The sequence below is a fragment of the Lygodium microphyllum genome, chromosome 2, assembly GCF_053477565.2.
Source record: "Lygodium microphyllum isolate KBCC chromosome 2, Lygodium_microphyllum_v1.1.10, whole genome shotgun sequence".
In the NCBI taxonomy this organism is placed as follows: Eukaryota; Viridiplantae; Streptophyta; class Polypodiopsida; order Schizaeales; family Lygodiaceae; genus Lygodium; species Lygodium microphyllum.
In genome coordinates, this window is record NC_141136.1 from 100,652 (window position 1) to 115,550 (window position 14,899).

Here is a 14,899-nt window from a genome sequence, read left to right on the forward strand (position 1 = left end):
CCGCAAACAGATGGGCAAACTGAAAGGGTTAACCAAATTCTTGAAGATATGCTTAGGGCATATGTGAGTAAAAGACAAACTAATTGGGAAGAGTATTTACCGATAGCAGAGTTTGCATATAACAGTGCCAAACACTCTTCCACTGGATATAGTCCATTTATGTTGATGTATGGGTTTCAGCCCAGAGCTCCTTTTGCAGTAGGACTGCATAAGGAAAAGGTTCAGGCAGCTAAAGACTTTTTGGAGGATATGAATAATATGTTAAAATTTGCTCAAGAAAATATTAAAAAGGCTCAAAGTCGAGCTAGAGCATATGCAGATCCTCACCGAAGAGACATCTCCTTTGAAGAAGGAGAATTGGTCTATCTTAAGGTGCCTGAACAAACTAAAACTATGAAAAAGGGACATTGTCCAAAGCTTTCACCAAGGTATTGTGGTCCTTTCATAATACTTAAAAGGGTGGGAGAATTGGCTTACAAGCTCCAACTACCTGCTGGTAGTAAAATACATCCAGTTTTTCATGTAAGCAAATTAAGGAAGAAGCTGGGTGATTTGGATAATTTAGTTTTAAATGATGATATTGAGGAGTTATTCTATGACCAATCTAATCCACATGAACCAGAAAAAATATTAAATGTTCGTAATAGACGAACGAGGAATACTATTTATCAAGAATGTTTGGTTAAGTGGAAAGATTGTTCAGAAGAAAGCTCAACATGGGAGCGAGTAAGTACTTTAAAGAAAAGATTTCCCGATTTACAGTTAGACCTTCCAAATATCGTTTTCGAGGACGAAACCAATTCTTAAGGGGAAGGAAATGTGACATTAATGTGACATTAAAAGTAATATTTAATGTTACATTAAGGTCATAAGTGTGGAATGTGACATTAAAAGGGATATTTAATGTTACATTAAGGTAAATTTAGGGGAACATGCACGAGAATGACCGTCCGGGCTCTTGGGCGCCCGAACGGGGTTAAGGGGAGCCTAGAGAGTAAGGGAGTCCAAGAATAGTAGGACTCCAGCAAGTTGACGGCTGGCAAAGAGATAAGCTTGAGGGCCAGCACTTATCTAGGTGTGGCTAGGAGGTGAAGAACACTCGTGCTTCCATCAGTCTCAAAAAATCTGTTCCCGTAATCTAACACTCTTGCTTGATTTGATTCCAAGTTTTAGGACAAGTTGTTGTCAAAGATCATGGCATCTCAAGGGAAATTTTGGAAGCAATGTGCAAAAAATCAAAAGGATATACTAGATTGTCAAGCAGTGATTCCTACCCAATCAAAGGTAGTGGATTATTAAGTGCCAACTATCCAAGTAGAATACTTGGGAATCAAGTTTGATGATGTATTATTGGATGGAGGATCAAGAGAGAATATAATTCCTGAAGAGTTGTATCTTTCCCATAAGCTACAAGGCTTAGTACTTGCACCCTTTCAAGTGAAAATGGAGCACCATGAGGATTCGACCTCTGGGTGCTTGGAGAACCAGCTCATAAAATTTGTAGGTTTGAGATTCAAGGCTAGTTTTGTTGTACTTCAAATGGAAGGGCTAGGTGATCACATGTTATTGGATAGGCCATGGTTCAAACTCTCTAAGTTGAAACAAGATTGGGGAGTAGATACAGTCATTATTCCTTGTGGATGCAAAGAGATAAAGCTTTACACAAGTAATCAAGTCATTTTGAAACCCAAATTCCGACCTTTTTTTCCCAAGAAAAGAAATTTCTATTAATAACACCTTAGCAAATAACCTAAGGTAAAATAGAAATACAAGGAACTCTATGAAGAGTAACTAAGTACATCAAAAATACAATGGTTGTGTGAAGGAAAAAAGTGCCCTAATCCCATGTCCACAAAAAAACCTCTCTTCTCTTCCTCATCCTCTCAAAGCTACCCTACATCCTCTCCCATCTCTTGCGAAGAGTGTGAATCATCTTTGTCTAGATCCTTGATAGAGTCTTTGTTGTGGATACATCCAAACGGTCGATAGCATGGCTGCATCTCGCAGTCTGAATATACCAAGCTATGATATTGGCAACCAACTCCCATCTATGGCAATGTCCTTGGGGTCCACTATGATTGTGAGTAATCTAGAGTGGGAATCCCGCTCAAATGATGTCCAATGATAAGGAAAGAGTAACTCCCCTAAACATCCTCATAGCCATATATCGAGCCTCTATCTATGACCCGTGCTACAACCCCTCGAGTAACCACCATGGTCTCTCTCGTGCCATGAAATACCATCCTAAGGGCTCTCCTCCAAACATCATGGGCTCTAGGGCAGTCCCATATGCAATGTCTCTGTGTCTTTACTGGATCGATGCATCTTGCGCACGCTACTGGGTCCCTACCGTATCCAAGCCATGTGCCAAATGCTAAGCTCCTATGAGCTACCAGCCATAGTGTGACATTAATGTGACATTAAGGTAAATCAAGGGGAACATGCACGAGGATGACCGTCCGGGCTCTTGGGCGCCCGAACGGGGTTTAGGGGAGCCTAGAACCAAAGAGAGTCCAAGAATAGTAGGACTCACCAAGGTTTGATGGCTGGCAATTGGATCACGATGGGTCTGGCCAGCAATAAACTAGGCAAGGCTGGGAGGTGAAAGGATCACTCGTGCTCATTCATCCCGACTGCTTTTCCTCTGGCTTTAATGGTCTTCTTCAGAGTCGTCTGACATTGGTATCAGAGCCGACGGGTCTCGTTTTGTGGATCCGTGAAGCTGTTCGACGAGAAGACATGCCGACGGGTCTCGTGAAGCAATCCGTTTACGGCGCCTGGTGACACGCCATATAGGTCGACGGGTCTCGTGAAGCAGTCCGTTTACGGCGCCTGGTGACACGTCATATAAATTTGACGTGACGATTTATTGCACTACGTCACTTATCATATGGCCGGGGGGAGCTATCTTCTATATCGAACGTCATAGGCTGGATCGCGCGCTGAATCCTGGCTCGAGCCCGTCTTAAAGCGCATCAACGGACCACCTTGTTTCTTTTTCCGCAGGCTGGCCCTCCAATTCCGTGAGACGCAAACAGGAAAAAAAAAATTTGACGCCACCTTTGGTCTCCCTGTGACCAGCTCCGACTGCACTTGTATAACAAGTACAGGCTGAGTAGAGAACAAGTTCAGGAAAGGTGCATTGATGGCCTGCGTGATCATTAAGAAGGGGGCTGAATACTAGTCGTTTCTTTAAAGAAGCTCCATTTCCTGCGTGACTGACTTTGTTTGAAAGATAAAATTTGTTCCTTACTCTTCGGGTTTATTTACAAACCAGCAACAACTGCCTGGCATTAAAACCAGGGAAGTACTTTACTTTGTCTGCAAATTTCTTATCTTTGCTTTCCAATTCCAGTGTATTAATGGCAGAAAAAGGGAAAGAGGGAGTAATGGAAGGTTCTAGTTCTGGGGACCACCCTCCCCATGAACCAGAGATGCAAGAAGAACAGTGGGAAGAATTTTTTGCTACACAAGAACAATTTGATGATCTTACTGCTCGTGTACAGGCTCAGGGGGTTCAAATGGAATTTTTAACTCAAACACTCACACTGAAATAAAATCTCAATTAACTTTATTATTAGAAAGAGATAAAAATAAGATAGAAACCTCGAATGTCCCATCTTCATCGAAAGATTTAGATGTGACTATGCGAGATCCTAAGGAACCCCACCATAAGTTGAGGGATAATCCAGTTCTAAAGGATATGAAACCCCCTCAGTTTCACGGGGAGGAAAAAGATAGAAATAAAGATACAATCTTTAATTTCCTCCAAAAATGGAAAGATTTACATAAACTTAAAAATACCCCACCACATCTTCAAGCACTGGAGGCTAGTTTAACTTTGGAGCCCAAAGCATATAAGTGGTGGCGAACTTTAAAGGAGGCAAATAAAATACCTGAAACTTGGGCTCAATTTGAATCCGTTTTTTTGAAATAATTCCTTCCTGAAAATGAAATGGAAAGAAATTGGGAAGATTGGGATTATGTCAGACAAAAGGGAAGACCCCTGCTGACATATTTGGAGGAATATCGTGAGATAATCCTCAAATTGGAAGGAATAGATGAATTTCAAAAGACAAGAGGATTCATTAGGGGACTAGATAAAGCCTGTAAAAAGGAAGTACAAAGGAGTTCACCTAAGCCGTTGGAAGAGGCAATTAAATTTGCATTAATTAATGAAGATAGTATGCGTCCAGGTACACTCACTAGTCTCACTAATACGGAGCCCAAGTCTAAGGAATTGGAAACCTCAAAATTTGTGGGCAAATTTAAAAGGAAAATGCCATTTTTTAAGGGTAAAAAACAACCTTTTGAAAAGAAACAATATGTGAGGCCAAAGTTAAGTCCTGATGACTTTGATAAGGCGAAAAAAGAAAAGTTGTGTTTCAACTGCCTATCCCCTAACCATGCTGCTTGGAATTGCCCTCAAAAGAAAAAGGGGGAAGACAAAGGAAAGGATAAGGACAAGGGCAAGGGAAAAGAAAAACAAATCCATGTAGTGCAGACCTTAGAATTAAAGGGGCATGAAAGGTATAAATCTTTAAAGGTCTTGCACATGGATGTACAACACAAGTGTTGTATGTCAACTTCTATGTGGCAGCCTACTTTTGGGCCACATGATTTAGTTAGAGTACATGGATTGATAGCTGGAAAGAGAGTTAGAGTCATGATTGATGACTCTGCTACACATAATTTTATAAATTATGCACTTGTCAAAAAATTGAAACTTCCCCAACAAAAGAGTGGGCATCAATATGTTGTCCGTATGATGCAAGGCCAAGACAATAAAATATGGGATACAATGGTATCCAATTTGGAAATTGAGATTCAAGGATATAAAGATAAACTTGATTTCCAAATTATGAACATGGAAAGAGCTGATATTGCTCTAGGGAGGGAGTGGCTATGGGGATTGGAACCATCCTTAAAACGTAGTTACCATCATAATACACTGGAATTTGAAAGGGATGGTAAGACTTTTGTCATTCAAGGTGAACATGAAGTATCTGATAATCCTTTGCTGTGTTCTACTGAAGTTCAAAAGCTGATAAAGAAGAAAGTTTGTGAGGTATATATGTTATGGTCTCTTCCTGTAACAGAATACTTTCACTTTCTGTAATATAAAGCAACAATTTTCTTATGTTTGTGAGTTGAATATAAATAATAAACTAAATAGTTTGTTAGATGATTTTAAAGATGTGTTTCCTTCTGATTTACCAAGTGGCCTTCCACCAGATAGGGGTGATATAAATCACCCAATTGACACAAATAAGGATACACACCCTATTTCTAAACCACCGTATAGGTTAAGTGAAACACAACATCAAGAAGTTGAAAGACAAATTAAAGATTACCTTGATAAAGGGTTTATACAACCCAGTAATTCACCTTGGGCTTCACCAATTTTATTAGTAAAGAAAAAAGATGGTTCTATGCGACTTTGTGTTGACTATAGAGCACTTAATAAAATAACGGTGAAGAATAAATTTCCTATGCCCAGAATGGAAGATCTTTTTGATCAATTGCAAGGGGCAAAATTCTTCACAAAGATAGACTTAAGATCAGGTTATCACCAAATAAGAATTAAGGCACAAGATATTTCCAAAACGCCATTTCGTACTAGATACGGGCATTATGATTTCTTGGTGATGCCTTTTGGTCTCACTAATGCACCAGCTACCTTTATGAAGCTGATGAATAGTGTTTTACGGCCCTATCTAGGACATTTTGTAGTAGTCTTTTTGGATGATATCTTGATCTTTAGTAAATCAAGAGAAGAACATTTGGAACACTTATTATTAGTATTCCAACTGTTAAGAACACATTCCCTTTATGCGAAGAAAACTAAATGTGAATTCTTTGCACAAGAGGTCAAATATCTAGGGCATATAATCTCGAAAGAGGGAATCAACATGGATCCAGAAAAAGTAAGGGCAATTATTGAATGGCCACCTCCACGGAACCTGGAAGAGCTGCAGATCTTCCTAGGTTTATCTGGATTTTATCGTAGATTCATTCGAGATTATGCCAAAATAGCTGTTCCAATGACAGACCAACTTAAAGGGAAAGGGAAAAGTTTTAATTGGGGAACAGACCAAAATGAAAGTTTTCAAAAACTTAAGGTAGCTATTGCTACAGCTCCAGTATTATTAATAGTGGATCCCAATAAACCATTTGTGGTTGAAGCTGATGCCAGTGACAAGGCAATAGGCGCGGTCTTATTACAAGAAGGTCGACCAGTTGCTCTTGAAAGCAAGAAATTAGATCGTGCAAAACAGAATTATTCTGTTTATGAGAGGGAGCTGTATGCAATAGTACATGCAATGAAGAAATGGAGGCACTATTTGTATGGTGCCAAACTTTTGATCTTATCGGATCATGAAAGCATTAAGTGGATTAATGATCAACCAGATTTACATGGGCGTAAAGCCAGATGGGCCGAACTCCTCCAAGAGTTCGACTATGAAATAAGATATAGAAAAGGAAAGTAAAATATAGTGGCTGATGCACTCAGCAGAATGCCCATCATTAATGAATTGAGTTTTACTCAGTTCACTTCCAACTTGCTTGAATCTTTAAAAGGGAAATGTCAAGTTGATCCGGCATAATCCAACATATGGGCAGCAATAAAAAATGGGGATCCAAATGAAAGTGCTTCTACTGAGGAAGGAATATCTGACGATGTTCAACAAGGAAATGGAGCATCAGGGGTTGCTCAAATCGGATTCAAGTGGATGAATTTTACCATTGATAATGGCTATTTACTCTACAAGGTAGGGTATGTGTCCCGAAAGATATAAAAATAAGGCGCCAAATACTCTTTGAGTGCCATGATACCCCTAGCGCGGAACATCCAGGAGTTAATAAGACTTATAGTCTTATTAAAAGGCAGTTTTATTGGCCTGGAATGAATAAGGACGTCCTTGACTATGTGGTCAAATGTAATAAATGCCAAGTTAATAAAGCTGAAAGATTAAAAATGGGAGGACTTCTCCATCCACTAGAGATTCCTTCGGGAAAATGGGAGAGTATCTCCATGGACTTTATTGTTGCTTTACCCAGAACACAGAGGGGGCACGACTCTGTGTGGGTGATTGTGGATAGGTTAACCAAAATGGCTAGGTTCATTCCAACTTCAATGGATGTTAAAACACCAGAACTGGCTAGATTGTTTGTAGAGAAGATATACCGATTGTATGGCCTTCCAGCAAATATAGTTTCTGATCGGGATAGAAAATTTGATAGCCAATTTTGGCGTGCGGTATTTAGGAAATTGGATACTAAACTTAGCATGAGTACGGTGGATCACCCGCAAACAGATGGGCAAACTGAAAGGGTTAACCAAATTCTTGAAGATATGCTTAGGGCATATGTAAGTAAAAGGCAAACTAATTGGGAAGAGTATTTACCGATAGCAGAGTTTGCATATAATAGTGCCAAGCACTCTTCCACAGGATATAGTCCATTTATGTTAATGTATGGGTTTCAACCCAGAGCTCCTTTTACAGTAGGACTGCATAAGGAAAAGGTTCAAGCAGCCAAAGACTTTTTGGAGGATATGAATAGTATGTTAAAATTTGCTCAAGAAAATATTAAAAAGGCTCAAAATCAAGCTAGAGCATATACAAATCCTCACCGAAGAGACATCTCCTTTGAAGAAGGAGAATTGGTCTATCTTAAGGTGCCTGAACAAAATAAAACTATGAAAAAGGGACAATGTCCAAAGCTTTCACCAAGGTATTGTGGTCCTTTCATAATACTTAAAAAGGTGGGAGAATTGGCTTACAAGCTCCAACTACCTGCTGGTAGTAAAATACATCAAGTTTTTCATGTAAGTAAATTAAGAAAGAAGCTGGGTGATTTGGATAATCTAATCTTAAATGATGATATTGAGGAGCTATTAAATGACCAATCTAATCCACATGAACTAGAAAGAATATTAAATGTTCGTAATAGACGAACAAGGAATACTATTTATCAAGAATGTTTGGTTAAGTGGAAAGATTGTTCAGAAGAAAGCTCAACATGGGAGCGAGTAAGTCCTTTAAAGAAAAGGTTTCCCAATTTACAGTTAGACCTTCCAAGTATCGTTTTCGAGGACGAAACCGATTCTTAAGGGGAAGGAAATGTGACATTAAAGTGACATTTAATGTGACATTAAGGTCACAGACATTAATGTGACATTAAAGTGACATTTAATGTGACATTAAGGTAAATCAAGGGGAACATGCACGAGGATGACCATCCGGGCTCTTGGGCACCCGAACGGGGTTTAGGGGAGCCTAGAACCAAAGAGAGTCCAAGAATAGTAGGACTCACCAAGGTTTTACGGCTAGCAATCGGATCACGATGGGTCTGGCCAGCAATAAACTAGGCAAGGCTGAGAGGTGAAAGGATCGCTCGTGCTCATTCATCCCGACTGCTTTTCCTCTGGCTTTAATGGTCTTCTTCAGAGTCGTCTGACACATAGGAAGAGAGAGATCTTTCTAGGCCTAAAGCTATCATGTAGCCTCCTCCAAAAGTCACCTAGGAACTCCTTTGTAATTCCCTCTCTATCCCAATGGGAGGAGGCTATTGCCTATGCTCTAATCTTGCTCATCTATATTCTCCTCTCTAACCTAGTAGTATAGCCAAAAAGGCCACATCCCAAGGTCTATCAAGGAATGGATCCCCCCACACCTGTTAAGAAGACTCCTAGGGTTTGCACTGAGGACACACAGAGTGTACGACCACAACAGAAACACAAAGACACAGACACAGACACAGAGGGAAAACTCAAACCCTAGACGCAAAACTCAAAACTCAAACACAAACAGAAGAAGGAAGAGAGAGAACACAACTCTGAAGTGAATGCATGCTATAAAAGAATGTAAGAGTGTATAGTGTGCTCAAGGGCAAAGCAACGTCGGAGTGTGACGTCCACCGAAGACGGATCCCAAGTCTATGACCACCAGTCAGAGTGTAGGAGTGCTGAATAGTGAATGGCAGCAGGCTGGTCACCAAAACGCAATAGTCTGGAGGCTAGAAACTGGTAAACGCAGCAGTGTACCACCGATCGGGGGCTGGAAACTGTGCACAGTCTACTGTAAACAGCAGGTTGAAACAATATCTGAGAGTGTCACGGCCTGCAATGCTGAAAACGCAGGCTGGCTGACCCTGGAGATGATGGACAGTAGGCTCAACAGTAGTCTGGGACAGTTTGGAGCAGTCGCCAACAGCTGAGAGCTATCGCCTACAGCAATGGGCAGGCTGAAGATGATGTGGCTGCAGTCGATGATGGCTGGACAGCAGATGGAGACAAGCTGCAGGCTGGAAACTGGGCGCCAACAGCAACAGAGGGTGTGTGGGCTGGTGTAACCTGCAAAACAAGGATGATGGCTGAATGGGGACAGCCTGTCTATTTATAGATGTGGAAGGGCGCCCCAAAAATTAGGGTTTTCACTAAACTCTCTCGAACCACTCCCCATTTTAGGGTTTCCACTGAAGTCTCTCGAACCGCTTCCCGTTTTAGGGTTTTACTCTAAAAGAGCATTTTTAGTGTGTTTTGGGGCTGTTTAAGAGGCTAATCAGCAAGTAAATGCATATTTTAGCTCAACAACACCCACTTTCCTCGATCCCATTTAATCTCTATAGAGGTCTCCTTCGGTAAACCCAATATCTCCATCCATCAACCAAACAAGTGGTTGGGTCTGGATCAATGTGCTACTTCCTCTCAAAGTAAGCCACTACTCTAATCCCTAGTCGAGATCCTCTCGTTGCTGCAAACAACCATCCCCCCAACCATAAAAGTAAATGTCCTATCTCTACTAGTCGCAAAGACTACTAGAAGAATGTCCCCTCTAGCAAAGAGACTAATCCAAGTATGAGAGGTGTTTGTATCTATCCGCCAATCTAAAGGAACTCCCTCTGTCATGGCCTCAATCATAACTTTGGCTCCCTTGAGCCCTTGTAGTCTCTGTCTCTGAGCCTCTTGTAGTAGCTCCTAGAATGCAAACCACTCTCCCACTAATACAATAACCTATAAAGAGAATCTCCCCCATGATAAGTATGCCCTCTTTCCAAAAGTGTGGCTGGAATCTAATCTCAAGAGGTTATTGAAGAGAATAGGCTGCCTTCTCTTTTCTTCAACCGTAGTGGGGGTAGCTAGTGGAGCCCTAGAAGTACAGATCTCCAAGCTCTGATAATAGTAGTTGCGAAACTGACCTCAAAGCTCCTCCCTAGGTCCCTGGTCCTAATCTCCTAAAAAATCCAATGGTTGTTGGGCTGCCATGGTCCTCCATGTGCGAGTGTCATAGCTTGTAGTCTCCCTATCAAAAGTTTCTTCTGAGGCTCCTCACCTACAAGCAAACCCCTAACAATGAGCTTAGCCATCAAGGCTTTGCTCTAGCTATTTGTGTCTATGATCCCCAACCCTCCCCTAGATCTAGGCTATATGATGACGTCCCAAGCAAACTTCGCCCTAACGGGCGAGCTCTCGTCTCCTCTAAACCAAATGTTCTAAATAAGGTGCTTAACCTAGCTGATGCATGATGACCTAGAGAATGCCCAATAGGAAGTGATGTACCACATAGTTGCAAGGACATGGTTGGCGACCACTACTCTCTCTACTAGTGAGAGTCTCACTGAGCTCCAATAACAAAGCTTCTATCTTATGCTCAAGAGAAGAGGTGCCAACTATTGCTTTGAGGTAATATCAATCCCCACACGACATCCAAGATATCACTACGGTCCTGCAAGGAACCCACGTGAGATCCTCATGTGGTCGCCACTTTGCCTGCCTAGTGTCACATATCCAAAATCCATAGGACTTGTGCCAATTAATTAAGGCACCTACTGCTCTACAAAATATCTCCACGGCTGATACAAAGGCCCTAAAGTTACTCTCATCCTTGTCTAGATAGACTATTGTGCCATCTACAAACTCCACATCCAAAAGCTCCTCAAACTCAAGAATGGGTAACCTTATGCCTCTAATACTTGTACATCTATCACTCAAGACGGAGCTCATGGCCTTTGCTACATATAAGAACAAGAAGGGGACTAGTGGGCAGCCCTATCTAACTAATCTCTAAATGTTGAATATGTCCCTCATGCCCCACTAGCAGTCATAACCTAACTATGAGTTGAGGAGTAGAGAGCCACTATTCCCCTAACCCACTGCTTTGGGAATCCCATCCTCAGCATCGTAATCTCTACGAACTCCTAGTCAACGTGGTTGTATGTCTTCTCAAAGTCGAGAAGTAGCACAATAAGGTCCCGATTCCTAGATCAAGCCAAATCCATGGACTCCCAAAAAGTGGTGATGTCCAAGATGCTACACTCTTGGACAAAATTTATCTATATGGGGTGGATGATATATAGCATCAATGGGGCTAATCTAGGACTAATCACCTTTTCAAGGATCTTATAGGCGATTCCAAGCAAAGTAATCATTCTCCACTATGTGATCTTCAATCTATCTCCACTTCCTTTGGGGACGAGGTGTATCAACTCCTCGGAAAGTCTCACTAGCATGACCCCTAATGCCATGATCTCCTAGAAAGTTAAGTTGAGGCCAACACTAATGAGATCTCGATAGCTCAAAAAGGACTTTATCCAATCCGTCCTATCCTCGCTTGCGTGAGGGTAGTGCCAAAAGCAACTTTTGCACCTCCTTCTCTATAAAAAGGGCCATCAAGTATCTGCTCATCCTGTCTATAATCACCTTTTTTGTGCTCTACCATACTATCCCTCTCATAACCTAGGGGCCTAGTAGTGGATCCAAGTAAAACTATGTAGTACTATGTAGCCATTTGTCTTGCCTCCAAGGGGCCCTATGCAATGGATCCGTCTCCTCTACTAAGTCTCCTAACCCCTTGTCTAGAGTGTTTTGGCCTTGTGGGTGGAAAAAATCTCTGCTAACCCTATCACCAAACTAAGTGCATGAAATATTCACGAGGCTCTAAACACAGATATACATCTACGAGCATACGTGGAACTATATTTTCTGTTTTTTCTGAGCATGGGATTGGCACTTCTCTATCACACTTACCTCCTATCCCACCCACATCTCCCGGATCTATTTCTTTTGCATGTGTTGACTTATCGGCTAGTCAAGCAAGGGGGCTCCTTCCCAGCTTCATGCTAGTCTCCCACCCTTGACTCTAATCGAACATGCCGAATCTCAGTTGTTTGTCTTGGTTAGTGGGTTAAGAAGCATCAGAGTCTAACCTCTTTCTCACTCTCCAAGGTATTGCTTCATGTAAGAGCTAGGATATCATTTCCACATTTATAAACTATAAAACAGAATTTTCTAAGCTTATAATGCTTATAAAGACTTCAGCACAAACACGTGTGAAGAAAGGAACTTTTCAGTACTGTGTTATACTTTTAAATCTGGATTATGATGCATGTTAATGCTACTTTAACGTTACTTCACTGTTAAATGTTAAGCCAAAACATGAGCCCCAGCTTCATTTAAACTCTCCACATGAACCCAAGGCAGTATACATGATCAGAATATATGTACGGAATCTCACCACATTTGGGCATTTGACTTGTTCACCTTTGAAAGTGTCAACAGCCATTCCAGAGGCATGATGCAAAGATAGCAAATATAATCCAAAAGTAAGATCAGTAAGCCCCCACTGCTGCATTCCAGTTGTAGTGCTGCGGTGAAGGTTTACAGCAATATCCATAAGGGAACGAGTGGTAGCTGGCTTTGCCGCCTGTTTAGGATCACCTGAATAGTAAAAGAAGATACCCAACATACAAATTGTATAAACCAAATGAAAAAGAACAGACATCAAACCGACAGAACCTTATTGAATGTAGCTTATATGAAAAAATAGAACAAACTCAATAAAGTCCTCCTTATTGAATGTATCTTATAGAATCTAGAAATTTGAAAAAATAGAACAAACTCAATAAAGTCCTCCTTTGCTCAGAAGAAGGCTGCATTCAACATAAATATTTGCATATGTCAATGCCATTAAATATAGTTCCATAGCTTGCATGTGGTCTGCAGCATGAGCTGCTCATTAAATTTACCCTAAACTGTACTAGCTTCAATAAGCTGCAAGCAATAGACAGAGCAAGTACCAACATATATAGTGGTCAGAATTGCATGCCTGGGGCAGCTCGCTTGTACAAGCTTAGTGCCGACTGAAGAATATTATTCAGCCATGCAAGCTGTGAATTCCATCTTCCTGACTTCTCGTCTTCTTCATCACTGTCAATCGATTCTCTCTTAGATGGATCCCTAACCGACCGCTTTTCCTTCTGAGGTCTAACCTTGTCCTCCACGTCACTACCATCGAAACTGACTCCGTGAAAGGTAGAGCACTGCCTCTTAATGGATGCCAGAATCCAGATTGGTCTCGTGTGGAGGAGCAGAAAGGACTTTGGACCTGCATCATACCAGTACAACATGTACATGGAATCTAGTAGAACAACCCTATGCATTGAAAGGCATATCAAAAACACTTGTATAAGGTACGAAAAGCAATTGAGGACAGAATATCAGGACAAGCTTAGACGTTCAGAATGCTCAAAGCCTTGAAAGAGAAGGAATTACGAATGAAACTATTGCTACTCAGAGAAGGAATAAAGCCAAAGAGGAAGAAAGAACTTGCTGTGCTCAAAACCTTCAATGACAGACCTGATGAATCAAAAACTATACTACACAGGCCAATGGAGAGAAAAAGACGATCTTAAGAGAAGCATCAGCCATGAAAAGGAATGCATGTGGTTAACAGCTCTACTCTGCACAAGAAAGAGCAAATGAAACAAAAGAACAAGAGTAGCCTTGCCTTGTAAGGCATGCTGTGCTGGTACCATGTCGTTTCCTGTGGTAACCTTCACAAAGCTTGCTCTCCAATGGCGCATGCCATCTTTCTACGTTTCCTTTCCCTTAAGGTTCCATGCAGCGTCCCATATGGCATAGGGGTAGATCGTGGTCGTTTGTAATTGCCAAGTGTCCAATCTTACACAAGATTGTATGGGTCAAAGGGACCGGTATAGTGTCACGCAACTTCAATCATAGCAGGAATCAGTTCTCCAGATCCAAATCATCTTTCGCTGGTAAAATCAAGGTCGTGGAGATGGAGGGCAGCCGTAAATTTGTTCTTGCTTCAATTGGTGATCGCTAAGACGTACATGCTTTGTAAAAAACTTGAGTTGCAGTGGTGAGCCAGACGAAGGATAAAATTATTCGCAAGCAACAGCCGACGAGGGACCGTATTTCAAATGACCCGCCAGCATGATATAGGGTGAAGGTTCCATTTGAGAGGAAGCCCATGATAACTCCAAGGGATAGAGGTAGACATCTTTTGAATTCTCTTAGTATTCTAACCAAGAAATTGAGCTTTTTGACCATTGGAACGTCAAGGTTCTTTGTAAGGAACTTGCAAAGTGATGCCGCTAGCATATGCCTTCACGCATTGCTTTTTTGGCCATGCTTGTATATCTTTTACATACCCCATTATATAATATTGCTTTGGCATTTTTAAGAAAATGTCTTATAAGCTACCACGCATGATTATGGATGGGAGTTAGCACACGCTCTCTAATTGTGAATCTAGGTGTTCGATCAAGATGAGCAGGGCAGATATATGCGATTGAGGATACAAGGGGAGGAACACTCCTTGTTTTGCCATATGCTACTTCCCTCCAATGACATTGAGATACACCCCTTTAAAGGGGCAATCACCTTATGTAGTTTTGGAGAATGACATCTAAGAGTTCTCTAAAGAAAGAGATGTACAAGTGCTACCTCAGTAAGATGGGTACGGCACATGGATTCACCATACTCAATGGTATAGCCAAATTCTCCTCATTAGGAGCATTCACACATTACCCTCATCAATGTGACGGCGTGCACTCCCCCAAAACCCCCAAATGCTTACCCCCCATATCCACA

General features: G+C 41.4%; 1 protein-coding gene across 1 annotated transcript in view; it reads right to left on the bottom strand.

Annotated features, from left to right (window-relative positions):
* Positions 1 to 14,252, bottom strand: part of LOC148039399 (uncharacterized) — an 88,655-nt gene extending 74,403 nt beyond the window's left edge. Inside the window, exons 1-3 of the mRNA XM_087664904.1 lie at positions 13,791 to 14,252; positions 13,110 to 13,388; positions 12,519 to 12,721 (exon numbers count right to left, since the gene is read on the bottom strand). Of these exons, the coding sequence (XP_087521030.1) occupies positions 12,519 to 12,721; positions 13,110 to 13,388; positions 13,791 to 13,866 (558 nt within the window). The 5' untranslated portion in view covers positions 13,867 to 14,252. The remainder of the gene's footprint in view (positions 1 to 12,518; positions 12,722 to 13,109; positions 13,389 to 13,790) is intronic.
* Between the last annotated feature and the right edge of the window lie 647 nt (positions 14,253 to 14,899).